This window comes from Pyrgilauda ruficollis, unplaced genomic scaffold (assembly GCF_017590135.1).
Source record: "Pyrgilauda ruficollis isolate IOZ18807 unplaced genomic scaffold, ASM1759013v1 scaffold55, whole genome shotgun sequence".
Lineage (NCBI taxonomy): Eukaryota > Metazoa > Chordata > Aves > Passeriformes > Passeridae > Pyrgilauda > Pyrgilauda ruficollis.
In genome coordinates this window covers 4,257,642-4,284,245 of record NW_024527155.1, presented here as the reverse complement: position 1 = coordinate 4,284,245, position 26,604 = coordinate 4,257,642, and the positions used below count along the sequence as shown (strand labels likewise).

Sequence of the window (26,604 nt, the reverse complement as noted above, 5' to 3'; positions counted from 1 at the left end):
AAATCAAACCCTCCCGTTTGGCATGGTTGTGTTAAAACTGAGGAAAAATCAGCTATAGCTGCTCCTGTATTTGGTTTACCTTTTTGTAAACTTCAGTATGGATTCCAGGTAGTGGAGCTGAAGGTGCACAGGACATGCTTGGAAGAGCAGTGGGATCTCTGGTGCTTGTATGAACAGTGGGAATTGAGATTCCCTGTGCTGCACTGCACAAACAAATCGGCATCAAGAGAGGGAAAGGGAAGAGAAAGTACAAGAACTTTGTATCCATTCCTGAGGTACTGCAGCCACAGGATTTCTGTTACTGAGTCTCCAACAGCTTCCCACCTTTTTAGTTTTCTTACTTGTGTACAGAGACTACAGCTGTTTGCTGCTTGTTGGCTTCACCAGGGTTATCTGAATGTTTTTTGGCATAAAGGTCTTCAAAAGTGTAATTTAAATTGGTGAAAAGGATTTCAATGACTGCTCATTAATGTGTGAGGTGATTTTTGTTGGTGGCTGATGTGTTTTATTCTCTTTTATTTGTGTTTACTCTGAAAAGACAGCGGTTTGGTGCTGCAGTGGGGAACTGGGATGGCATCTCAGGCAAAGCGTGCGAGCCAAGGAAAAGCCCTCCCTCTGTTCCTGACAGCCAAGGAGCCCTGTGAAGTGGCAGGTAATCCAGGAATCTGCTTCCTTTTTGTGGGTGGATAGAGCAGAAATATAATTTGGAGTGGTACGTATCTTCCTTTTTACAAAGCCACGTGGGACTGTGAACATGTGGAGTGGAGTACCTGAGAGATAGAATGGTCACAGAAAATCATGATCTGTGGGGAAAATGAGAGTCCTGCCGTGTGTGTGGCCCAAAGACAGGGCCTTATGTTATAAAAGTCATCACCTTCCTGTTACACTTATATGCATGTTTGTGTGTGAACTGATGCCTGGTGTAGAAATTTTATGCAACCGTGTTTTTTCCAGGCCTGGAAGATGTAAAGGTGAAGACAGTTGCTGCAGGCTCCTATCATTCAGTGTCCCTCACAGGTAGGGCTCAGGTACACAGGTGAAAGCCCTCATCTCAGCCTTCAAAGGTTTCTCTGCTTTTGAAATGTTGTCAGTTCTGGTAAAACTGGTGGAATTTGATCTGGCCTAGTTAGTGCTGGTAATTGCTCTGTAATAGTTTTGCACTCTGAGAATTTTCCTTTTATTTTAAGAGTTGGATTCATGTTTCCAGTTCTCTGAGCTTTGTGTGTTTTTCTTGGTCTCAGATGGGACCTTAGCCCTTGTGTCATTCAGGGTCTGGACTCTTAATGGCTACAAACTCTGAGAGGATTTGTAAGTCTCTGGAGCTGCAGCAGGATGCCCTCTTGGGCAGCTGGTTACCGCTAGTGTTAGCGTTCAGGAACACATCATCACGGAATGATTATCTGCAGGTGCGTTTATTGAAGAGCTCTGGCTGTCACGGGTACACAGACCCAGCTCTGACTCCGACATGGTTTTGAGCTGAACATGTTTTATATTCTGTCGTTATATAACTCACATATTAATTATTAAACTTACATTGTTCTATTGTATACACTGTTTTCATCCAAGCATGGATTTTTCGTGATCTCCCTCAAACTCCTAACATAGTTTTTCATGATTCTTCTTTCGCTTAAACAATAATTATATCTAATCACATCTAATAATTAGATAATTTATCATACACTGATTACACAGGTGCAGTTTCACATAATCTAGCAAACACAAGGCCTAACATTTCCCAGGGCCGACCCTTAACATTTTCGTAGGGCCTAGCAAGCCTAACTTTCTTTCTAACTCCCTGAACTTTCTATGATTTTGAAATCTTTTACTATCACTAGAACCAGTGCAGCCCTTTGCCCAGGGAGGAGAGGTGTGCTGGGTGGCTGTCCCAGGAAAGGCAGCAGAGGCAGGGCAGCCACAGCAGTGTGAGCTGATGGCTCTGCATGGGGCAGTGCAGGGCCGTGAGCAGACCTGGAGCTGTCTGAGGTGTCTTAGGCTCCACTGTGACAGTGTGCACATCTCTGGTGTAAGAGCACAAAGCTTATTTGAAGAGTAGGTAGCTGCTTTAATTGCTTAGGCACTTCCACAATATCTGCCATTTGTTCTTTGATCCTTAGGCCGTGCTCCCTTGCTGGAGTACTGAGTATCCAGTAATGAAAGTCTAATAAAGATTTCTTTTTATTTTGACAGACTGGGAGAAGGGAAAACAGAATAGCTTTCATGCTGTAATCTTACAGTTTTGAAGTGTGTAAAATACATTGAACCTTATGAAGACAAGTCTTTGCCAAACTTCACAGGAACAAGTTCTTAGCAAATCTGCAGCCATCTGGTACCTCTGTCATCATTAAAGGAGCACTGGAGTATTTGCTTCTGCAGATCTATAGAGATTCAGTTGTATGGGGAGATGTTCCAAGATGTAAATTGTATTGAATTCAGAGATGCAAAGTGTATGCAAGATTAGTGAAGACAAACTGTAAGAACAAATAAAATCTACTTTAGATAACTGGCAGTCTCTATTTGTACAGTGAGCAGATTATTCTTTCATGCTTTTGCTTTTTATTTAAGAGAGCGGTCTATTTGGCAGCAGTGTGGATGGGTGGAATGTAGGAAAACAGAGATAGTGATGAAGGTAATCACACCCCTAAGGAGTTACAGCTGTGCTAATTATCAAGAATTAGGAACAGGCCTGCCCTTAATAGGCCACAGCTGGATCCAATTCGGAAGAGCATTGTAAAAGAGTAGGTTGGCTGGTTGAGGAGTTAGATGGAGTTTGTTGGCTGTGCCGTGAAGAAGAACAACAAGGCAGTGCTGTGAGGAGTTGCCCATGGGAAATCACCAAGAAGGTACGAAACCTTTGCAATAAGATGGCAACACAGCAGTGGGACCAAGATTGAAAAAATAAATGCCAAATACTTTTATAATGTATTAGAAAAGTATCCTTCATCCTGCAAGATAGTTATTACTTAAAATATTTTGTATTTTAAAGATGCTTGATATAATAAAGATGCTACTGCAGGGTGTTGTATTTAAATGGGCCCTTTTTCTAGGAATGCCTTGTACTGTGGTGCAGTTTTCTTTGCCTCTGTTCCATGAGTCACCTGCTGGTGGGATATCAAATACCTGCAGCCAGGCAGGTTTGGGACACAACTGTTGATGTGGGTTGTTACAGACCTGGGAGGGGTTTCCTTGGAAAAAAGGATGGTAGAGTCTACTGGTGTCCAAACTGGCCTGAACCCTCCAGGGGTGAGAGTATGGTGCTAAGTCTAGTGTCTTAAGTTTTTGCTCAAACCTACTCCAGAGGTGAGGTAAGAGCTGAGCATGTGACTTTTCCCAGGATAAAGCAAATACACCCTCGGGACAGAGGCAATGCATGTTAATGTGGAATATGAATGGCCACAGTGTTTTTCTTTGTGTTTCTATCACCTATTGTTTTTTAAAATTTTTTCCTCTCCAGAAGGTGTGTGTACTTCATGCAGGCAAGGAATTTATCAATTTTAGTGGAGAATTTGAATATTTGAACAAAACAATTGCTTGACTTGTTTTTCCTTTTTATTTTGGTTGTGCTGTTTTAAAGAGGAACGTGGAAATCCTGCAGGTGACTGTCAGTACTGGCTTCTCCTCCCACTCCTTGCCAATTTTTCACCAGCAGTAGTATAGTGGAATTCTCCTGGCTTACTCTTTCTGTTGGTGTTACCAAACAGATTATTAGTTTAAGTTTTACTTTTTTTTTTTTTTCCTTCTGAAAAATTTACTTCTGTCATGGTGCTTGTGATGAGTTCAGTGCTGACCTGAGACATCCTGAATGCCTTGAGTGTTGTGGAGGTGTGCTCCAGACAATTCCATGTTGGAACTTACATGGCTTCCAGTCTTTCTGGGCCCACAATAATGTGCAAGATTAGGTGTGCAAGATTTATTTCTTATGCTTCTAGCTTGTGCAGGCTGGCAAAGACTTCAGGGAGGCCTGACAGCTCATGTTCTCAAGTGTTTTTTGTGGATTTTTGTTTTTTGGTTTTTTTTTTTTTTTTTTACTGTGGAGGCCTAGGAGCTGGGAGAAATGGAAGTAATGATATGTCGTGTCTGCAGAAGGACTCATCTGAGGAGTCACTGTGGCAGTGTCCACTGGTTGTTAGGCTGTGAGCAACTTCAGCTTGCATTGATGTGAAGGACTGTGGGCATTTCTGTGAAAGGATTTATTCCTGTTTGGAAACCTGGAGTGTGCATTTGAACAAATACTTGTTTTAGAAAAGAGATGTGGAAGGCAAGTGACCACTTACAGGAATCTCTCAGGTGTTGTCTGATGTGATTTTGAGGCACAATAATATTTTAATTTTGCCTTGTGATGGGTGGTGCCTGCTTCACTTATGTGTTCAGAGCTGCATGTCCAATTCCTTTAGGAAGTGACTGTGCAAGGTGAGCCAAGGAGCACTGGACTGTCCTTGCTTTGGGGGATTTACTGAATTTGCTGAAGCTGAAGGAGGCAGAATTGGTATGAGCAGAGCTGTGAGTCTGGCTCTTGTAGAGAGGCTGGGAGACTGTAAAGCAGAGCAAGAGCAGTCAGCCAGGCTTTGAATTATTTGCTGCAGTCCAGAAAGTTATTTACTGGATGTAATCAGAGCTTTGGAGTGGAAATAATAGCTGGTCTGCAAGGACAGGCTGGACAGAGAGGGACTGCTCAGTGATTGTCTCCAAGATCCTTTGTTTTTCTTTTACTCAGAGAAATTGACTACTGTGGTTAGTTTTTTAATAAAAATTAGTCTTTGTTATAAACAATCTAGGCAGTTTGACCTGAAAGCTCTCACTGCTTCAGGGAGTCTGTGTAGCCCTCAAAAACTGGCTGTGTTTTTAAGGCCCTTGCAAATGCTTCTGATATCCCAGTTAGAATGGTAAAGAATGGTAGGAAAAAGCATACAGTGAAAACATAAATTGAATGCAATGTTCTTTCTTCAGCATCTGAGCTGAGACAGAGCCTGAATATGGTGGTATTAGATCTGTATCCCTTTAAACAGATTTTACCTCTCTGTCTGTTGTAGATGAAGGACATCTGTATGTCTGGGGCAGCAACAAACACGGGCAGCTGGTGAGCAGGAACATCTTTCTTGCTGAGCCCAAGAAGATTGACACTCAGTGTTTCTCACATGAAAAGATTGGAGCAGTTTGGAGTGGCTGGACCCACCTGGTGGCACGGACAGGTAAGATATTTAAAAAGCAGTAACATATGGCACCCAAACAGCAGATTGTAAGTTTTTTTTAGGCAAGCATTGTTCTTTCTTGCTGATAGTGGCTGGACACGCAGTGTTGCAGCGTCACCCAAGTTCAGTTGTCTTTTGAAAAATGGTGAGGACAGAAATCCTTTGGCTGCTCTTTTAGTAGGGCATTAAGGACAAAGAAAAGAATATATTTATAAGAAAATCAGTAAACTAAAATAAGCTGGCAGAAAATATTTGGAAAAGACAGGTAAAAAGAGGCCTCATTACACTTGAAGAGCATTCCATGAAGATGAAAACAAAGGCAGATTTCATGTCGGAGCTGCACTTTCCTGGAAATCTTTATGATGAGGACAGTGTGAAAGCTGCCACATGTGGAGGGCTGTGGGGTTAGATTCTTACCTAGGTGGGGAGGAAAGGAAGGTTATGTAACAGTGACATTCATGTGTAAAGGGATGGTTCAGCTGATGAAGCTCATCCGAGTGTGAAGCACAAAGGCAGGAGGGAAAGGTAGATGAAATGGAAAGGCAAGGCAGGCATATGAAGCTATTTTGTGGTTGTGTTCTTTGCTTCTCCTATTGCACAGTGTGTGGTGCCATAGTTAAGGCTCACAAGAGGGTGGAAGTCTTCCATAGAGGAAAAAGAACAGCCAGAGCTGTGATGTGTGACTGGAAAAACAAATTGATTGTTTTCTGTTTCATAGCATTCATTGTTTGATATCAAAGTATGTGAGAGAAGTGTGTAAAAAAATCTACATCAGCTGTTCTTTTAGGTATTTATAAGAAATGCCTGAACTCTGATTTTTAGAGGATGCTATGCTGAAAATTTGAAAGCTGCAATCAGTGCTATGAGCTGCTTGGGAACTTTTCAGGTGGAGTGAAAGAATTTATCTCAAAATCTGTAGTTCTTGATTTAAGTGCTTGATGTCATCCTCACTGGAACAGAAATGGTAGAAAGAAGCCATTAGTCAGGATAATCTGGTTTTTCAAGAGCGGGTCTTGACAACTTGGTTTGCTTTCCTTCACTATTTCTTAATAGAACATACCCACTAAATAAAATTTCCCCAGAGTTTTACTAACTTCAATGTTTCAGTTACTTGATACTTATCTGTGGGCATTACAGACATGAAGTATTTCAGCAGGTGTGTTTTTACAACAACAAGAAGTGTGTCAAGGGACTAGCAGGGCTGTTTTGCTGGTTAATGTTTAAAAAGAATTTATATAAAAATAGGCTGACTTTCTACATCTGCATTAGAAACTGGCCAAGTGATGCAGTGGCACAAGTTATTGCTGAAACTGTATTTTATGTGTTTAGAATTTTAAATCTCTTTGAAGAGCAATGGACCTGAACCTAAATCATCTGGAATAAGATTTTGAATTGCCTTTGGCAGCCTCCAGACACCAATCAGGATCCCATGGGAATTTCAAGAGTTGTTCAGCTACTAGATATAGTGTGAGCTGGAGCACTTAACTCTTTCTGGAAAATCATTTGCTGCATTAGACTTGCAGCTGAATAACTGAGAAATGCAGCCCACTTGAGAACTGTCCCCTGCATTCAGTTCTTCCCAGCAGTACTTTTACCTCCTTCTAACAAAGGAGGAAATGTTGCTTTAGTTTCCTGGTGCTGAAGTCATAAACCAATGATCCCCAGTTGTTATGGATCAGTAAAACATTTTTTGAGCATGCAGCCTCCAATATATTAACACTTATTTATTTATAAATTATAGACATGTAATGCTGTAATATGCAAACTGTAAAATATGTACAATGGAAATGTTACAAAGGATGAGACAAACACTACTTAAAGTATTACTTTATTGACTTAAATAATTAAAACTGTTAATTTATTAATAAATTTAAATATTTATATGTAATTTTCATCCTGCCCTCCAGTGGATTGTCTTGTGAATACCTAGAGCTGCACGCACTTCACTTTAGAGATACTGATACAATAATTTCCTGCTTGCTTTACTCTGGGGAGTTCCCCAGTTAGTGAAAAGGAGACAAAATAGTGATTTTTGGACACAGGAAGATGGAAGGAAGGGACATTGTAGTATCATGCTTCTCTGCTCATTGTGGAAGATAAAAACATTCTTTGGAAAGACATTGCAGTGTACAGGGATTTTGCCGCATAAGAGAATGAGTAAGATTTTTCTAGGTAATAATCTCACCACAATGCAAAATTTGGTAGTTTAAAGTTTGTTACAGTATCTGTATTCTCATGTAGTGTTTGCCACAGAAGGTAGTTGAATTTTAAGAGGCTGTTACAAATACTCAGAGTTCTCTTTGAGTTTTTTTTTCCAAAACATTAATCCTGGTCAGAGTAGTAATAATAAAAAACTTGTTATTGCAGCTGTCTTGACAGTAACTAAAAACTCTTCTCATTTGAAAGACACAGGAAGGAACTGGGTGGAGAAACACTGGGCACACACTGCATAAATTCCCAAATTCTGCCATTTCAAAATGACATTTTGATCTTTATCTGCCAGGTGAGCAGTCCTTGGCTGCAGAACTAATAGAGAGTGAAAAGTAAATGAGAGTGATGTTGTTAAAAGCAACCATCTGGAGGAATAGTTGCCAGTTCCATGGTTGCAGTGGTTTGACAATTTTAAAGTGAGTCCAAGCAAGTTTTCAAGTTCGTTATCAGCATAAATATTTTTGTCTTCTGTCTTTCCCTCTTATGTAAGCTGGCCTGTTTTAAGATGTGCTTTGTTTTTTCTTCATGCTGCTGGCAAAATTTTGTATTGTAACATAAAGCAAAACACAGAACTCATTTTAATTTCTTCCCTGTTTCTCTTTACAAGGGATTTTAATTGCACCTGAAATCGCTTTAATACCTGCATCTCTTTCATATCCTATGTTCTACCTCATTCAGCAGAGGTTTCCTGTCATTTCTTTTTAGAGTTTGATCAACTCATTTTTCATTTGCTGTTGTTTATATCATAAAGCAGTTTGGATCCAAGACATTAATTCCTGAGAAATTAATTCCCTGACTTAAAAGTGTTAAGGAGTATTTTCACAAGATGTTATGTTTTTAATCCTTACCTTTAACTGATCCTCATCAGCTTCAATTCCTTATCATTTTTATTGTAGAGGTATCTTTTGGGGCTATTTCCACTGTATACACTCCTCCTGTAAAATAACTCACAGAACCCTTCAAGATGGACGAGTGCTTTCTTTTCCTGCCTTGATTACTGTTTCCTACAGAGGAGAGAAGCACAGTTAGACTTTATGGCATCACCAGTACTCTTCCAAAGTAAGTTATATTATTCTGATAGTAGAGGTGATGATCATAGTTGATGATGGTTGGTCCAGAAAGATGAAGGCTGAGAAGCCCAACTTTCTCAAAAAGAAAAAGAGTTGGTTGTTCTTTGATCAGGTCTCTGATGACGAGATATGAACTTGCTGGTGTCTTTGGTTTATTTTCTGTTTTCTTTGTGAATGCTTGGTTCAAGTGACTCTCAGGGATGCTTTTCATGGATGGCAGGGCAGTGCTGTTGCTGTTCCATGTGAAAGACGGAACCAGGTGCATTCTTGTGGCCTTGGACTCCAAGTACCAGTGCTGCTCTCTTCAGATGACCACTCTGTACAAGGCTGGCTTCCTGTCCGGCACTCTGCTTAATGGCACAAGGAGCACCACTGCAGTGTAGGTGATAATTGTTTTTGAATAATGAGCAGCTGTCTTGCATTGCTCTCCTTAACAATGTCAGCTTTAATTTGTGGTCCCTCTCCAGTTAATGCAAACACTTTGAGGGTAACTGCTGAAAGAGAGGTTATTGCTTAGATCATTTAAAAGAGAGCTAAGCTGTGGCCTGTAACATTGAAGATGTAAATTATTCTACTTTGGGGAATGATAGAACCACTCTGACTTGAAGGCAAACCTAAATATAGCAAAAGAGGTATTTTAAAGACTTCAAGGTGAATCATCGACTTCCATTCAAAACAAGGTATTTTCTTTTTAACTGTGATGCCTAATAAATAACCTTCCTTAATCTGGCCTGGTTTATTATCTGTATATTCTCCTGAATACATTCTCTAATCTATTTGTCACGTAGTGTCACATGAAGTTATGCTTTGTTTGAGCTCAGATAAAGAATTCCAAGCTCTTTCACTCAGAAAGTTACTTAAAAAATGCAGTTAAAATAGTGTTTCTGCTGCCTGTGCAAAACTGCCTACAGCTAAAAAATCTTGGAAGAACCAAATGCTGTGACATAGTCTGAATAATATTCTGAATCCTTATTCCAAATGTGCATCTGAATCTGTGCATCTTTGAATGTCCCCTGATGTCATGTCATTTAGGCCACATAAAACCACTCTGAAGGGGTCTGACATGTTAGTGACCTACACAGTAAAATAGAAACCATCTCCTGGTTTTTTCTGAAGCAAATGACAGCGCGTCCCTCCAAGCACTGAGAGCAGAGTGAGAGGACATTCCTAATGATCTTGTTTGAATCATTAACCTTTAGCATTTCAGTCTTTCACAGAGGCTGTAGTTGCACCTCTAGGTGCCTCTTCTGATGGCAGTCACAAGGTAAAGCTACTGGGCTTTGCTGGCAAGTTGTGCAGCTGCAGGGAGGTGAAGGGGAAGGACATGTCTGGCACCCGAGCAGCACAGCCTCAGCCCACTAGAGGTCCTTTCCAGTTTGCTCTTGAATCCAGGCTCTGCAGCCTTCCTCTGGAAAGCAAATTTTCTCTGCCTTGAGTTTTTCAGCAGTTCTCTAGGACAGCAAATACTAATTTGTGTGTATGTATATATATCATATATGTATTCTTGCTTGTCTCTCTTTAGACACAGCAGCCAAGGGTTTGAAACTGGAGCCCTACATGAGGGAGCTGTATTTCATTGGGAAGATGATGGGTTTTGGGAATACAGGTGAAACACTAAAAAATAGCTTAATCAAAACCTCCTGATTTATAGGTACCCCTGAACCTCCTTGAAGCAAAACTTGAGTTCAAGAAATGAGTGCTCAAAAAAGAAAAGCCTTTGTCCACCTGCCTTGAGGGTTAATTTTGAAGCTTCAGGGCCTATCTTGAAGTTTCTGCATTTGATTATAAAGTGTAGAGCATGGCAAGAGGAGAGAAAGAAATGCACAAGCTTGGGGACCAAAATTCAGATATGAACACTGGAAACTGTAGGAAATTTAGTGTGCAGTAACAGGATGAAAGATTCTAGATGCATATGGAAATTGTCTGGTTTTCTGTATTGTCTTCAGAGCTGTCTCCTTGTTCTGTCACACGTTCATCTCATTGGTGTTTCAACTTCTACAGTGATTATCTTAAAGTTTTGTTCTAGATAGCTGTAAATACCTAGAAGATTTTGGCATTTTTCTTTGGCTTCATGGCCTAGCATCATTCCTTGGTTTTATTTTTAAACTTAAGAAGTTAAGAGTATGTGTGTGTGTTTGCTTTGTGATTCTACACTCCTATTCTTGCTGTTCCCTGCTGGGAGTTACTTCTACATGGTTTTGATAAAAGTCTTGAAGGAATTCATTCAGTGGTTTGGTCACCGAAAAGGAAATTAGGTCCAATGGGAACTGAAGGTTCTGAAAGGTTATTATCAAGTGTTGAGAGTTGTTCCTATGTAAAGATTTGTCACAGAATCTTCCTAACATCATCTTTGAGTAATTGAGTTGTTTCTTCAGTCACCAGCCCTCTTTTACCTCTCCTTGTTACTAGGAACTTCCAGTTGTACAGTAAATAGCTGTGCATGCCATCTTAGATTATTTCTGTGTGAAAAGAGAGGTTGTCAGGAAGATGCTCAGCTGTCACTAAGTGTGATTGAAGGTGCTCATTGTAAAATGGAAACATCAGTTATCAGCATTAAGGACACAGAAACTTACTGCAATATTTGAAATTCCCTTTGTGAGCTGTGACATTGCATTGGCACGTGGAGATGTAGATGACCTGGGAAGAGCCAGGATTTAAATGGATTTTTGTTAAATTTGGCTCATGAGTGAAAATGAGCTTAACAGAGGAAAACAACTATCAAAAATTTTCCAATCTGTTCTGCTCCTCTTACGTGTGGGGCAGCCCACAGAGTGCCCTTCCTAGAGCAGAAGGGGAGGATAAGGTAGGTAAGGCTGGTCTGTCTTGGATCTTCTGCTGGATCTGTCTTGGATCTTCTGGCTATGGCTTCCTCTCATGGAAGGGCCTGTTCCTTCCTTGGAATAGGCTGCTCAGGGAAGTGGTGGAGTCACTATCCCCGGAAGTATTCAAAAACCTGTGGGTATGGCACGTAAGGACATGTTTTAGTGAACATGGCTTTGGTGCTGGGTTGACAGTTGGACCTGATGATCTTAGAGTTCTTTTCCAACTTTAATGATTCTATGGTTCTGTGATTCACACTTGCTTAGTCCTGTCCAGATGTATTTTACTAAGTACTCCATGACTGGAGGAGTTTGTTAAATGACTCAGTCATCATTCAGCATTATGTTTTTGGGCTTTAGGCCACATGTGTGGAAAGAGGGACTATTATATTGAATTTCTACTGGATTTCTCCGTCCCTTTTTTTTTTTTTTATTTTTTTTTATTTTTTTTTTGGTGTGTATGTCATATCCTCTCTCTTACTAGTGGGAACAGTGATTGTTGTGGACTTAAAGAATGTAACTGTCCCAATTTGACCGAATTTTCATTTTTAAAAAGTGATCAGAGAAAATTATAGCTTTAAAATGTGGATCTGGTATAGATATTGTTCAAGTCATTAGTGGGTGAGATAAGGAATTAATTACTTTCCCTAATTTTCCTTTTCTTTTTCCTTTGGTTTCTGTGGTTGGACTGCTGCAGTTTATGGCTACCCATCTCTTTAGCAAATGTAATAAACAAGGTCAGATACTTTAATAAGTATGTGCTTGTGTTCAGGAAATCTGTGAATGTGGTGTTTGTTCTATTTTCAGTATCCTCCAGCACCAGAGCAAGAGGAGCTGTAGTTTTGTCACAGGGCTGAGAAGGGCACCTTGTTGGCTCTGAGTTATTCCTTGGGGGTTTGTTTTTTCTTACTCTTTTTCTCTTAAAGCAAATTAAACTCTTGCGAAAGTAATGATGATAATTGCATTGAAAACACCACCCCTCTCACAACTATTGTGAAATCAGGGCACAAAGCTGATGCAAATTTCCTTAAAATCAGAATACTTTGGCCATAAGTGCCCCTGTCTTTTTAGTTCTTCTGACTGCTTGCAGCTGGAACTGCTGGCACTATCTAAGCCGTTTGCTCTTCTGATTGACTGTTTCTGCTCTGTTATATGTCAAACCCTTTCTCCTGAACCATACTGAAATAATTCACATTGTACTTGGGTCTCTGTCAATTCACCTATTTGAAGCTGAAAAGAAGAAAAGGTAAAGGAAAGAGAAGATTCACTGTTTCTTAACTCCTGTCATAAGCTACCTCCAAGTTCCATATTCATGGGTATTAATAGAGAAAGATACAAAAGCAGAACTCCCAAGAGTGAGATACAAATGCAGAGCTCACAAGACCACTGTTGTGTGCTACTCTGACAGACTGGGCCTGATACTCTGTAACTCGCCTCTTTTTTTGCCTCTCAGCCTTTAATTCAGCTTCAAGGCTCCCATATGCTGTGGGTCCCAGCAGCTATCCAGAATGATGCTTCTGTATTAGGCCTGTTATCCAGCAAAAAGAGATGGACTGGAAGACTGGGCTGGGGGGTCCTTCCCTACATCCTCTTCCAGCTGGGAGATCTGAGTAGGGAGCACAAAAATTTACAATTGCATTTTGTTATATCATATGACATAGTTTGCATATAGTAAAAGGATAATGGGATTGCTTGAAATTTTGGCAACTCAAAGCACTTAGTGCAGAGAATTGATGTGAAGCACACAACAGTGAGAATTTCTACTTCAGGATTTCTGCAGTTATGCAAAATGGATATAACAGTGGTCTCAGACAAAGTTGGAATCCTTAGTAAGGTAGAGGTGGTTTACACTCACTTGGTATGGACTAAGAAGCTGGAACCAATCATTACCTGATAGTTGAAGTAATGTGCATGGTAACTGATTGCCAAGAACAAGGTATATGTACTCTGCCCTCTTAGATTTATTGGTCTTTGAGAAGACAAGTGGCTACTGCATTTTCAAATAACTTCATTTAAAGCTATGCATTTACTAAGCTAAGCATTTCTAAGCTCAGCTTCTGAAAGCAGCTGTCTGTGTGAGCACCATCTATGCATGTAAGTGCCTTGATCTTATTTAACCTTAGTAGTATTTTAAGGCTATTAAATACTTGTTTTCATAATCTTTAAATGACATTTCCTGTTTAGTAATTAATTATTCAGGTTTAATGCTCACTGAGTCTTACTATTCCAACATAGGTAAAGGGCTTTTTGAGAGCTGAGTAGCAGTTGAGTACTTCTGAAAAACAGTACTTTTCAGGAACTTTTTTTTTTCCTTAAAAACCTAGACACAAACAGGAAAAATATCCATAAAGCCTACATAGATTGTTCCTTTCATGATTACCTTGAAGTAATTTTGAAATAAATAATCTGATGTAAGGTACTGGAGGATACAGGAGATATATCAAAAGCTGTAAATTTTCAATAACAAGTCTGTAGTCTTGTAGAATGGCTCTGATACTTGGGTAGTATGATGAGATCTGCCAGGAGTGTGTGGCTTTTATTGTTTAAAATATTCCAGTTGTGAGGAACCATAGCTTGTGGTGTGGTGGTTGAAACTGAGGGTGAACTCCCTCTTTTTTTTGTAGCTCCTGTTTGGACTTCATTGTCTCTCAGGGTGGCTACATATATTCTGTATGGATCCCAAACAGCTGAGATTGAGCTCTGCAGATGAAGGGGAGTTACATTTTCTGTGTTGCTTAGGATTCACTTAAGGTTTTTTGGGATGTTCTGCTGGATTTAAGAGCCTGTGTGGTTGAGATTTGCTTTCTTCTCTATCCAGTATTATGGGGCCCACAGTAGGTAATAATAAACTAATCACAATGGTCTATTTTTGGGGGACAAAGACCTGGAGGAAGAGAAGGCATTAGCATCTGAGTCATGCAGGAGAAAAACCCTAGGAGGGGTGGGATTTCCTTAGGTGACTCATGCTCTGTTTTACTCTGTATCTAACTAAAAGAAAAAAATCTAAAAAACACTGTGTAGTCAACGATCTATTCAGGGACAGTGCTTTATGTCACTTTTGCTGAGATCTTTTTATTGTGAGTATAGGAAATATTTTCTAGAATTTTCAGAAATTTACCTTTACAGAGCTGCCCAAAATATACGTACAGAAACTCCTTTAGGAGTATGTTGTCCTGCTTGTCCTTTCTACCCCAAGATAGAAAGTAAACTGAAAATCAGTTTGGCATTTCTCATCTTGAATTTTGGATCTTGTAGCTGATGGATGTTTTGTAGGCATTTGCATGTACACACATTTCAGGCTTGTGCCTGCTAATGACACATCTGCCTGGAGCTGAAGCTGTTCATTGAGGACAAAATGGACACTAAAACATCCAGAAGTGAAGGTCAGGCTGTGGGGACAATAAAAGGGTGGCAGTGTGGATTACTAGATGTACATGTGGGTTGAAGAATCATCCTGACAAGTCACGCAGTACAAAGGAGGGTGTTAAATCCTGTTTTGTTTGTCTCCTCTTGCTTGTTCCCTTTGCCAGAGATCAACAGAACACATGGTGCCAAAAAAACCCCAAAATGCTGTGGCCATGCACACAGGTAGAAGCTGATAGTTGAAATACAACAAACTTCTGCTGTGTGTGATTTAAAAATCTGGGTAGTTATTTAAAATTCCTCTAGTTCACCAGAGCAGTGTTCAAACAAAGTTCATGAAAAGCTGTTTTAGCACAGGAGAAAACTCATGGTTTCTTTAGAAACTGCCCTATCTCACTGAATTGTGTGAAGCATGAATAGAAGGGTACAGCTTCTTTTGATCAATATCCATTGTAACATCAGAGAAAAGAAGGTATTGAAGAAACAGGAGATTTTTGTTTTTCATTGGTGTCCCCTCCTTACTCCTAATGACAAGTTCTTTTATTTCTTCCCTCTCATTTTAAAACCTAAGCCCCTCTTAGTAACAGGCTGCATAGCACATCAATGCTTACATTACAACCCTGTTCATACACACACTTAGGTAAACCTTAAACACAGATGTGCTAGCTCTGCAAGCAGATACAGATGTGACTATATAGAGGTTAATTGTGGACAGCTGTTGCTTCACTGGGTAAGCATCAGAAGGAAATCTCACTAGCATCACTCCCTCTTGGCTGGGAATTTCAGATCCTTTTACAGGACAGGCTTGCATTGCATTCATTAGTAACATGTCTATAACGTTTCTAAATTTTTAGACTTGCTGTGACTGTAGCTCTGAAATGCTGAAAACACCCCACAATGGTAAGAGACAGACACAAGAAGTCAGGAGTTAAAAGGAACTCTGCTAGCTGGATAGTGTCCCCTTGTAAAAGCTGGATTTTTTTTTTCAGAGCATAAGTGGCATTTGGATGCTTTGACCATTATGCAACCATTTACACCTTTGTCCACTCTCTCCCTGCAGTCTCCTTGATGTTAAGGATCTTGCCATACCCAGGTGGAATCTTCTGTTGTGCTTTTATTTCTTCCTCCACCCCCTTGCCCAACTCTTAAACTTTCTTGTGGGTGGAGGGAGAAATTGGGATGATATTCCAGAGAGAATACATCACCTTATTGCTCATTATTCATCTCTTGACTTCAAAGGGTATGAATTTTCCTTCCCATCCCCTTTTAGACTGTTTTGTTCCTCCTGTCAGCGGGAACGCTGCTCATTATTTGAGGTGCACAGCCCACTCTGTCTTAGTCAATTGTAGTTGCTCTTATAATGATTCTGACTCTGAACAAGGAGGGTGATCTCCTGGGAGGCTCTGGAGGTGCCATTGTTGAGTTTGTGGTACTGTTCTCTTCTTTGTACTTTATTTCTTAAGAACAGCACATAGTTAGGGTTGAACTCCATGGAACTCAGCTGCTTCTGGAGTGACTGAGGAAGTTCAGGCCACTTAGCAAATCCAAGGACTGCTCTTCTAACACTTAATTTCTGTATTTCTGTCTGAGGCTTGTTATCTAGTGAAATCTCTTGTGCAACTGGTCTCTGATTATTGGGAATGCATCTTGTGGACAACAGTGAAAGAGCCCCGCTCTCCTTCAGGCTGCCATTCCAGAGCATTTCTTTTGCTTTTTCTGTGTCTGCCTTTCCACAGCATGCCCTTGAGCCTTTTGACAAGGTAAATATTAGCACTGGGAACCTAATTACCTTCCCTTTGTTTATCTCTTGTATGCACATGGCTGTTCCTTCTCAGAGGCTCAGATGGTGATGGGATATTGAGAGTAGCAGAATCTTGAGTTTCCCAAATTAGGCAGATTCACAAATGTTTGCAACATTACAGCTACAGGGAATGCTTTTCATAAAATGGTCTAAAAACATGCCTATGCTGTAATTTGTAATCTCTGAATAAAATTTTTTGTAGCACTGTATTGTGTTAAGTCTAATGAAACCTGGGTCTTGCCTCAAAGGGTATAAACATCTAAGCAGTCCTTTTACAGACAAAAAAGTTAGGAAATTGGACACAAGAAAATAATTGGAAACAAATAAAAGGACATTCAGCATATTATGATAGTTCAAGGGTGTTGTTTTCCCAAAATGGTGTCCAGAAAGACTTGTATGTGTTTTCAGTTTTCTGGGGAATGTTAGAGGAAGAGATGCTCAGCTGCAGAAGGAAGGAAATTCCAGGTTAGAGAGGCCTGTGTGGAAGAAAGCATATAACAGTGCAGAAGGGCATGGAGATATAAATATAGAATGTCAGTAAAAGTGTATGACTCATACTGCTGTAGTAGCATAGTGCAGAATTTATTTGCAGAAGTACTGAACAAAAACCCTATGGTATACTATGATGCTTTTTCAGATAGTTTTCCATAGCTGCTTACTGTTTTATGCATCTTGCTGTTTTGGAGACCTCACCAAATTGTGCTTCGATTTCTTTTTTTTCCTGCTTTTTGTTAGGACTTTGGATTTAGTTGAAGTGTTAAGTCCTCTACTGAACCTTGAATGCAGCAGTTCTGTTTGCTGGGTAGAGATGAGTTAGATTTGTTTTTAATCATGTAACTAAATTTAGCCAGCAATCTGCATTTTAAGGCATTGCTATTAAAAGTCTAAAAGTGAGATATGTATCATAGTTTGAATTTAAAATAAGCCAGAGGCACAGCTGGTGAAGCAGTCATGACTCTCTAATCATGAGTGGAGGGAAATAAGGAGGGAATTTTCTCACCTTGCAGGATGAATGCAAAGTCTGATAGGTGCTTTAAAATCCCACCTTTGCCCCCAGCCCCCTTCTCCAGCTTTGTTTCATGATTGCATGGATTTCATGACGTTCCCCCATTTCCTTTTTTCAGTCAGGATGATATATCTGTATGCTATCAGCAGTATGAACACAACTTCACATGCATTTAAATTGTTACATTTTAGTTTTTCCTCTGGTTTATTCAGAGCTTTGTGTGGTACTTTATATTTCCAGTCTCTCCTCTAAAAGGAAAATGGCCAGTGTCCCATGGAAAACCTGAACCAGAGACAAGATTTCCAAGGCATCTGGAAAGTCCTGGAATTTGCCACATTGAAAATTATTACTCAGTCTTTCAAAGCTGTGAAGCATGCTGTTAAGTATGTGAATAATCCCATTAACAGAGCATTGCCCATCTTGGGACATAACTTGGTGTAACTATGGAAGCAAAAAGGAGGAGTATGACTGTTTTGTAGTGAATGAAAGTCAATGTTTAGATGTTTAAAGATGTCCGAAGTGCTGGTAAAGATGGATCTGTTGGAAATGTGCATGACAAATTTGGCATGTCATGGAAATGGCAAGTTATATCTAGCCTATCATATGAATATTAAATTGCATTAATACAGCACTGCCTTTAGTGGTGTTTGCCGTAGCCAAGCTCCCATTTCCCAAGGTTGTTTTTCAGCCAGATCAATTCCTTAGCCTGCTTTGCCTTCCCTTTCAACAATTAGTTCAAGCACAATGAATGCAAGTGGTCCAGTGGGGAGAAAACTGTTTGGGTCCAAAGTTTCTTATGTAAAGTGTTGCCAAAGGAGCTCTCATTCTGCACTTTGAGCGCTTTAGTTTGTGTTACTGTCAGTCCTGGTGTCTTCTCTTGGTGAGTCTCTCACATCCTCAAATCTTCACCTGCTTAGCTGAGTATTTTCCATTATATCCTGTGTTCATACAAGTCCTTGGGTGTTCAATATTTTGATATCACTAGGAGGCTCTGAAAGGAGACAGGATGATTCAATTTGTTTGCTGGATCACAGATGACTCTCTGTAGTGATGGAAATCTTGTCAATTTGTCTTGCCCACATGCCTGTGGTTAAATTTGATCAGCAGGTTTGGGGACATCTGATGTAGCTCGGGCTGGCAGGAATCTTTGGCCCACCTGGTGAGTATAGGAGTTCTAACTGGTGATCCACAGCTGTTACAGGAGGATTGGTGTTGCCCTTATGGTTCTTTTCCTGTGGCACTTGTGGCTTTTTGTTGCAGCTTAAAATCTCTTCACAGTGTGCTTGGAAACCCTTGTGAACTGCAGCTTGATGTGTGGGTGCTCTATGGACTATTCTGAACCAGCTGTGTATTGCAGCCTGTGACTGCAGAAGGCTGAATGTGGCAATGGAAATATCTCTAGTTTTCTGTTACTGTCAGCTCGGAAAAGCTTTTGCTGCTTTGTTTGAACTTCCCTGATGAGGCATGACCTCAATACTGTGCATAGATTTGTGTTTTAGTGATACATTCTTATTTGCTGTTATGAATGAATATGGAAAAAAATTCAGGAGTGCCCTATTATATGAAGCTGCAGCAGTTGGTAAGGAGGGCATGGGAAGATGATGTGTGAAGAGATGTGGACAGCTCTGGTATGCTGAGCTCCTGTGTTAAAAGGATCAGGGGGCCATTTAAACCTTTGTCAGGGCAGATTATCCTGTGTTGTACTGAAACCATGCACAGGTGCAGGTGCTAGGCTGCAGGTGTGGGGATGCCTCATTTCCAGTGCTGAATTAAAGCTGTCTTCAGCCAAGAAGGAATTTAGGATGTATGGATGGATGTTTTTCTGTTAGGTTTCCCTGCATAAGGGCTCTTTCTAGGCAGATGAGGAAGTTTCTCAGAATGGGTCAAGGACATCAGTGGTTTTCTGAAGGACAGCAGAGATCTGTAGATTTGGGAGAAGTGTTACACTGTGTAGGGCAGGGAGGAGGCAAGAGGCAGCCTCTAAATGTCAATTTTTAATACCTGCTCCTCTGAATTTTCATGTGAAAGGAGGCATTAAGAATTTTTTATATAGAACTTCATATTTCAAGCCTGGGATTAAGCATTCAGTGTGAATATCCAGAGTTCATTTGAAAAGTAATCATTAATGCAGCCATGAACTGAGATAGCCTAGATGAACTCTTTCATCTAGTATTTATGAAGGAGAGTTCAAAGCTTGCCTGGGTACCAAATAGAGACTTCAAGGAGATAACACTAGTGCATGATATTATCTTAAAACAGGAAAATTGATATAAAAATAACTCTGAGTCCAGTGAAAATAAGTAAATTTTAATGTACCTATTTGTCTGTTGTTTTACTGAGAAACAACCAACCTGTTTTTAGAACTAATGTACTTATTTATTTTATTGCTAATTATTTCCACTCATGTGGCTGAGCAGATTGATTAAAAAAGTGCTAAAAGGGAGAAATTACATGCTCTGCAGTCTCAGTAGCAGTATAAAGCAGCACAGGAAAAGCTACACTGTCAGGCAGGAAGCAACTAGAAGTGCTTTATGCAATGTTGCTGGATTTGCAGTACTCTGAAGGCTATGAACTTGTAATTTTGAGGACATTCTCAACTGTCTGTGCTTTGTTATACACGAGGACAGAAGGATGATGTGAAGAAAATGCAGAGGAACCTTTCAGGGAGCGGTTTGTATTCAAGCCCTTGAATATGTATGTACCTTCATCTGTATTCTGTGAGGGACTGAGCATGTGTTTTGGGTGATTTGCTGCTGTGTGTACACTGATGCAGACTGCTGTGTCTACAGTTCAAAGAGCACGAGCAAACCAGATCTGCATGATCGTGTAGAATCCCAAACAATGTAGTGTGCTGCTGTTTGTGTTGTTTACTTAAGGAGCTGTCAGAAAGTTTTTTCTTGAAAATCTTCTCCCCTTTGTCTTTTTTTCCCCAGCTTTCTTGTCTTTTTTTTTCCCAGCTTTCTGAGCTCTTGTACTGTGTGATTCGTTCAGGTTGTGAACTGGAATAACACTGGATGCATGAATTTATGTATCTTACTCCTTAATTCCAAATGGTATTGAACCCTCTGGACTTTATGTGATGTAGCATTTGCCTGGTGAAAAGATGAAAAGTTGCTATAAAGTCATCTGGGACAATGTGGATGTTCACATTAGAGGAATTGAAATGCCTTTTGGAGGCACCATGCTCAGAACATGGCAAGATCCAGGTCTTAGGAAGCATTGCTAGTATCTTAGAAGAACTGGAAAAGCTTTCCAGTATTGTACCCTTCTTTCTATAAAAGCTGTAGAAATAACTCCTGCCTTTTGTGTACCCTCTTCCTGCACTGAGTCTGGTATGAAAGATCACATTTTCTGATGCCTCAGCCACTTCCATGGCTGATGTACTCTGTCCAGTTGACTCATCAGTGTGTATGTTTTCTTGACTTCTAATTAAAATCTGTCCTAGTCTAATATTAGATCAACACTCCTCGTTATATCACCCTTCATTCTTAAGTAATTCATCCTGCAACCTCCTTACTCTGGATGACTAATGTCTTTTTCTCAAATATTCTTAGAACATTTTAAAATACCATCTATTTTATAAGCAGCACAGTAGCAATACCTCCCATTACAATTGCTCAACGCTTCCTGTCATAGCTCAGTGCTTTCTTTTCCTCAGGATTTTGACGAGACTTTAACCTTTGGCGGAATTTTCCATGCATTGGTGTTTGCTTCAGCCTGAGATTTCCACTTGAGACTGGGTTTTTTTTTGTTTTTTTGCTGAAAGTATAATCAGTATTTCATAGAAAAGGCACGTCTAAATCAGCTTCTGTTAGTTTCTCTCTCAGAAAAGACAGATTTATGTACTTTGAGGTTTTTTTTTTTTTTTTTTTTTTAAAGATCCCAGGGCAGTTGTTTTTTGGCTGAAAAATAGAAATGATTGACTATTAGCAGGAATCTGAGCATGGGATGGGGAATGCTCAGCAAACAGGAACAAGTTTGGGGAAGGAGTATTTCTCAAAAGAACTGAGAACTGCATTGATGAGCAGTGAGAAGGAGCTGGTTGCTTAACTTATCTTTGGGCATTCAAGAAATTCTTCCTAAAAGCAAAAATTAATTTATCTGGCTTTAATATTTTAAAATTAATGTTCTCCATGCTTGAGTACTAATAAACACCTGAAACCTGTTTCCCTTATTGTGGCAGAAAAGAAAAAGTTAATTGCAATGGTCTGTGTTTGTGATCAGAAACATTTTACATTCACGTTTTACAGAAATAATTTACATTCTGCTAAGGGTTCTGTTTGGTTTTGCATGTGTAAGTGATTCTTTGCTGGCTTGCTTAGTAAAAGAAAATAGAATCTGTGGGTGGCAGGTGTTTTGTTGCAACTAAGTGTTGTTGCTGTTTTAATCCTTCATACATGCTTGCAGTCTTCAGTTGCACTGGAGCAGTACCCTGGTGGGATGGTGCCAAGGTTCATTTTTGTTTTCTGAGTGGCTGGTGTTTCTTGTTCATGTCTGGGTCCAGACAGAGCACCAGATTCATTTGAGGAAGGAGTTTTTTTCCCCCAAAAGGTTGAGTTGAGAGAAACCTTTGTTGCCTCTGTGTACAGCTGGTGTTGCAGACTGTGTGAGGATCTGGGTCTGTATTGCCAATTCAAAGCTTGCCTCTTCAGAGGCCTTGCAGCTTGCTGATGTTTTTGCCTGTGGCACTTGATACTTTTGGCTTCTGAGAGCTGAAATGCTTTAATTCAACTATAGTCCTTGGGATCGATACAGCAATGTCTGGGTAGGGCTGGAGAGCCTGTGGTGTATTAATGATCTAACTGGATGTTAGAAAAATTCTTTCTGGCTTTAGATTTCATGAAACTCAGTTTCAGTTCCTGTAGTTAATATAAAATAGAGCAGCCTGCCAGTCCTTTCTCAGTCCACTAATAGGGTTCTGTAGAAGTGCAGTAACCTGGTCTGATGTAAAAGCCTGAAGCTTAGTGTATACTTAAATTTGTTATGTACATTTTTGCAGCTGCAGATATTTTTAGCAGAGATCTATATAAATTGCAAAGTAAATATACTAACTTCAGAACAAGCATGTTTTTTAAACCTCAAACCATCTTCCTAAACTAAGATACACTAGTAGTTATCTTAATGATATTTATTTTTATCCTTTAACCTAACAAAATGCAGCTACTGTGTTAAAAAACCTCACTTGTATTAAATGTAGTATGTGACTGTTTTCAGCTTTTCCCTGAACTGAGAGGAAGCTGCACAGGAAAAAGCCTTTATGCCCTTGAGAGAGAAGGACAACTAATTTTATCACTTAATTATTTTAGGGGAAGCATTATCAGTGAACTAAGAGAATGCATCTGAAAAACTTGCAGTGATTGGAGTGAAAGATACCACTGCCAGCAGATTTCCAGGGAAAATGCCTATACTTCTGTATGTGAAAGGAGGTTTCCAGTTCATTTACAAAATGCACTATCACCTTAAACTCTACAAACCAGCAGTGCCCACCTATGTCCCTATCAAGACAGTTTAACAGCACCCTGAGGAAAAGGGAGGTGTTCAGATTTCCAAGGGTTTGTGTTTTGGCATTTGTTTAGAAAGCTCTCAGTTGTTACCTTTGTGTGGTGTGACCACACCCCCTGCACCTCACCCCTCTGTGGGGCAGGGAGAGGTGGGTGTGTGTGTGTGTAAGCTGACCTGCTGGACTGGATGGTATTTTCCCCAGATCCACATCTTTTGGCCTATAAACATGATGACTTGAGTTCAACTCTGGAGAGCAGTTTGAGGCTTGGCCGAAGCATGTACATAACTCAAGGTCATTGCAGGTTTCTTTCTGGGCTGGAATATGGCTTGATGCTTCTAGTTAAAACCAAGTTGAGGACTTCATCTTCTGCTGTGTGTATATAACTTTAATTAGAAACCCAGAAGGGACAGGCTTATCTGCAGGGACTAGTCACTTCATTAAGAAAATAAAACTGTCACTTTGTACGATTTATTTATTTTTTTAAAATTCAAGGAAAGCAAAGGTAAGAAGGATGTTTATGGATGTTATCCATACAGGAGAATGGTGTTTTGGGTGTCAGTCCTGCAGCAGTGCATTTGGAATAATAACCCTTGGAGAGAAGGGTGAGCCATATAGTGCTGATTTAATTTAGAGTTACCTTTCCTTGGCCAACGTGTGATTCCTGTGAAAATAAACCAGTATATTTCCAATGCTTAATGGCACTTGTGCTGGTGCTCCTGACTAACCAGCTGTCTCCTGAGGGTTATAGCTCTGCTAGCACTAGTGACAGAATGTAACTTCTATCAGGAGAACAAAACTCTGTTAAATGCAGGTCATGCAATGAATTGTCCATGGCAAAGAACGAAAACAGAAAAGAATTCTTTTTTCTGTAATCTTTTATGTGTCAGAATAAGCTGTTTTGTTTGTGCTTCCATTAACCTAAAATATATCCTTTGTTTAACCAAAGTGTATTTATTGTATGCAGAATATCCAGGTTATGCAGCTTTACTGACATGGTTTATTATCAGCCCAGGCCACCATCTAGATGTTATTCTGCTAGAAAACAAGTTAATGAAGAATGAGTAGCTTCATAGAAGTATAACATAATATCTTGAGCTAGTTTTTAATGGTTTTTTTTGTTCTGTTCCCAGAAATAAGTTTTCACTCGGCTTTTGAAGCTGTAGATAAGATGCATTAAAAAGTTCTGGTTTTGAATTGGCATCCACAAGTTTCAGGAAATTGGTCAATAAGTAATCTTGAAATGTGTTTTGTGTTTAGAAGCTGGCAAGGTGTTCACCTGGGGCAGAGTGGACTACGGGCAGCTTGGGAGGCATGCGGTTGTTCCCAGTGGGCAGCAGAGCACAGCATCTGAACAGTGCTTGGAGCTGTGGAACACCCCTGTTTCAGTTCCTTGCCTAAATGGAGCATCTCAGGTAAAGAAGAAAATTATCATTTCTTCCCCCACTCCTTTTTTTTTTTTTTTAATTTTCTTTTTTTTGTGTATGTGTGTTAAAATAATCAGAACAGTTTCCCAATGGTGCCCTTTCAAATGCTGTTGCACAAGCTTGCTCTTCCTGTAAATTCAGAAATCAGCAAGACTCAATTATTTCTTTCAAAAGGCTTTTGCATTCAGGAACTGATTTTTTTCTTGGTGGAATAAGCTTTAGCAAAAGATTCCAAGTTCTCTCAGGTGTCAATGTGTGCAGGTGTAAGTTGTGCCTGCAGTGCAGCTAAGCAGAGGAGGTGGGACTTTGCCCAGGTGTAGCACTACTTTTGTCTGAAACTCCAGAGCAGCACCCCACAAATCATAACTGGTGATTCCTCTGATCCATGGGGAAGGCTTGCACAGCCATTTAAACAGTTCTCCTGGCTTGTATTGCAGCTGAGAAGAGTGGGAATTCCCAGTACTGTGGGGGCAGGAACAAAAACTTGTGATGTATTTGAGATGTGGTTGATGGCTGATCCAGAACTTCTGCCCACTAAGCTTACTCTTGATCTCTTGTGCTCTTTGAGAAGTCTCCAGTTTGAGTTGTAGGGTGAGTGAAGGAGAGGACGTGTTCAGGAAAGCAGAGATGGGGGAACAGGCAGAAGGTGGGCTTTCTTTATGGTGCAGCCTTGTTGGCTTAAAATCAGATTCATGACCTGTTCAGGTGCCACTCAGTGTAGTCATCCAGGGCATTAAACTTTAGTGAGGTGTTAAAGAGAACCTGTGAAACTTCTGAAGAGTTGCCTTGTTCTAAAAAAGGCTGAAGAGTTTCAATCAACCAATCCAAAACTTCTCCAGCCACATGGCCCAAGTTGCAGAGGGCAAAGGCAGGGATAAGGAGAGGGAAGCACTGCTTACTTTTGGAGAAGAGCAGGTTTGAAACCATTTAAGGAACCTGAAGGTGCACAAGTCTGTGGGACCTGATGTGATATATCGATGGGCCCTGAAGGAACTGGCAGAGCAATTGGCTAGGCCACCATCCATCATACTTGAGAAGCTGTGTCAGTTTAGTGCAGTTCCCACTGGGAAAAGGGAAACATAACCCCAATTTTAAAAAAGGGAGATAAGGAAGACCTGGGGTACTGCAGATTGGTCAGTCTCCCCTGTGTGCCTGGCAAAATAATGGAACAGATGCTCCTGGAAACTATAATAAGGTATATGGAAAATAAGGACAGCCAAGATGGCTTCACCAGCCTGACAAATCTGGAGCCCTTCTATGATGGGGTTACAGAAATGGTGGATGAGGGAAGAGCAACTGACATCATCTACCTGGACCTGTGCAAAGCATTTGACGCTTTCCCACATGACATCCTGTTTTTAAATCAGAAAGACAGGATTTGATGTGTGGGTGACTCAGTGGATAAATACTGGCTCAATCTCTGCAGCCACGGGGTTGAGGTCAGTGGGGAGTGGTGTTCCTGAGGCACTGGTATTGGGACCAGTGCTGTTTGTCAGTGACAAGGACAGTGGGATTGAGGGCACCCTCAGCAAGTTTGTGATACAAACAATCTGTGCTGTATGGATGACACGCAGGAGGGAAGGGATGCCATCCTGAGGGACCCTGTCTGAGGCCCCAGAGCCCATGATGCTGCACTAATGTTTAGTCACTTTTAACTCCTCTGAGTCTCAGACAGCTTTCTTACCCGTTTTGACATGGGGGTCCCTACTTTTTGTCATTAGTCATGTATAGACAGCTCCATTTGTGAAGCTGCTTCACGCTGTTTTTCATCTGTGCTGTGTGCAGTGGCTCAAGTACGTTGTTCTGTTGTTTCTCAGACAATACAAAACAAAGGCAGCTGCAGCTTTTGCACAGTGGAACTTACCCTTGGCAGGACAAGTCATCCATGAAAGTGAAGGGATGTATTTAGATAGATTCCTTGAAAAGAAAGAGAAACAACAATCTCATCTTTATTCTGCTGCCCTCAGCGCTGTTCCTCCTCTCACAGACCTGTGAGAGACCTGATTTGAGTGATTAGCAAGGCAGTGTTCTGGAGCAGACATCATTCTTTGCAGAGATAACAGCACAAGGATGACTTAAGAGGATCATCTGCATCCTAGGAGGAGCTGTGTTGATGAAAAAAGGAAAAACAGATAATAAGGACCTAAATTGTTTCACTTCAAGATTACAAAGTAATGCCAAAGCTAGAATTTATACTTGAAAATACATTAAATTGCAGTAT

The 26,604-nt window shown here is 40.4% G+C and overlaps 1 protein-coding gene across 3 annotated transcripts in view; it reads left to right on the top strand.

The window, feature by feature from the left end:
• The window catches only part of SERGEF (secretion regulating guanine nucleotide exchange factor), a 141,513-nt gene that overhangs the window by 5,703 nt on the left and 109,206 nt on the right, over positions 1–26,604 (top strand). For 2 of the 3 annotated variants that reach the window (XR_005956275.1, XM_041481191.1), the window contains exons 6-9: positions 539–652; positions 955–1,017; positions 5,028–5,186; positions 24,217–24,371. Coding sequence is in view for 2 of the 3 variants with exons in the window: in XM_041481191.1 (XP_041337125.1) it covers positions 539–652; positions 955–1,017; positions 5,028–5,186; positions 24,217–24,371 (491 nt within the window). In the remaining variant the exon portion in view is untranslated. The remainder of the gene's footprint in view (positions 1–538; positions 653–954; positions 1,018–5,027; positions 5,187–24,216; positions 24,372–26,604) is intronic. The other variant, XM_041481192.1, reaches the window with a different exon arrangement.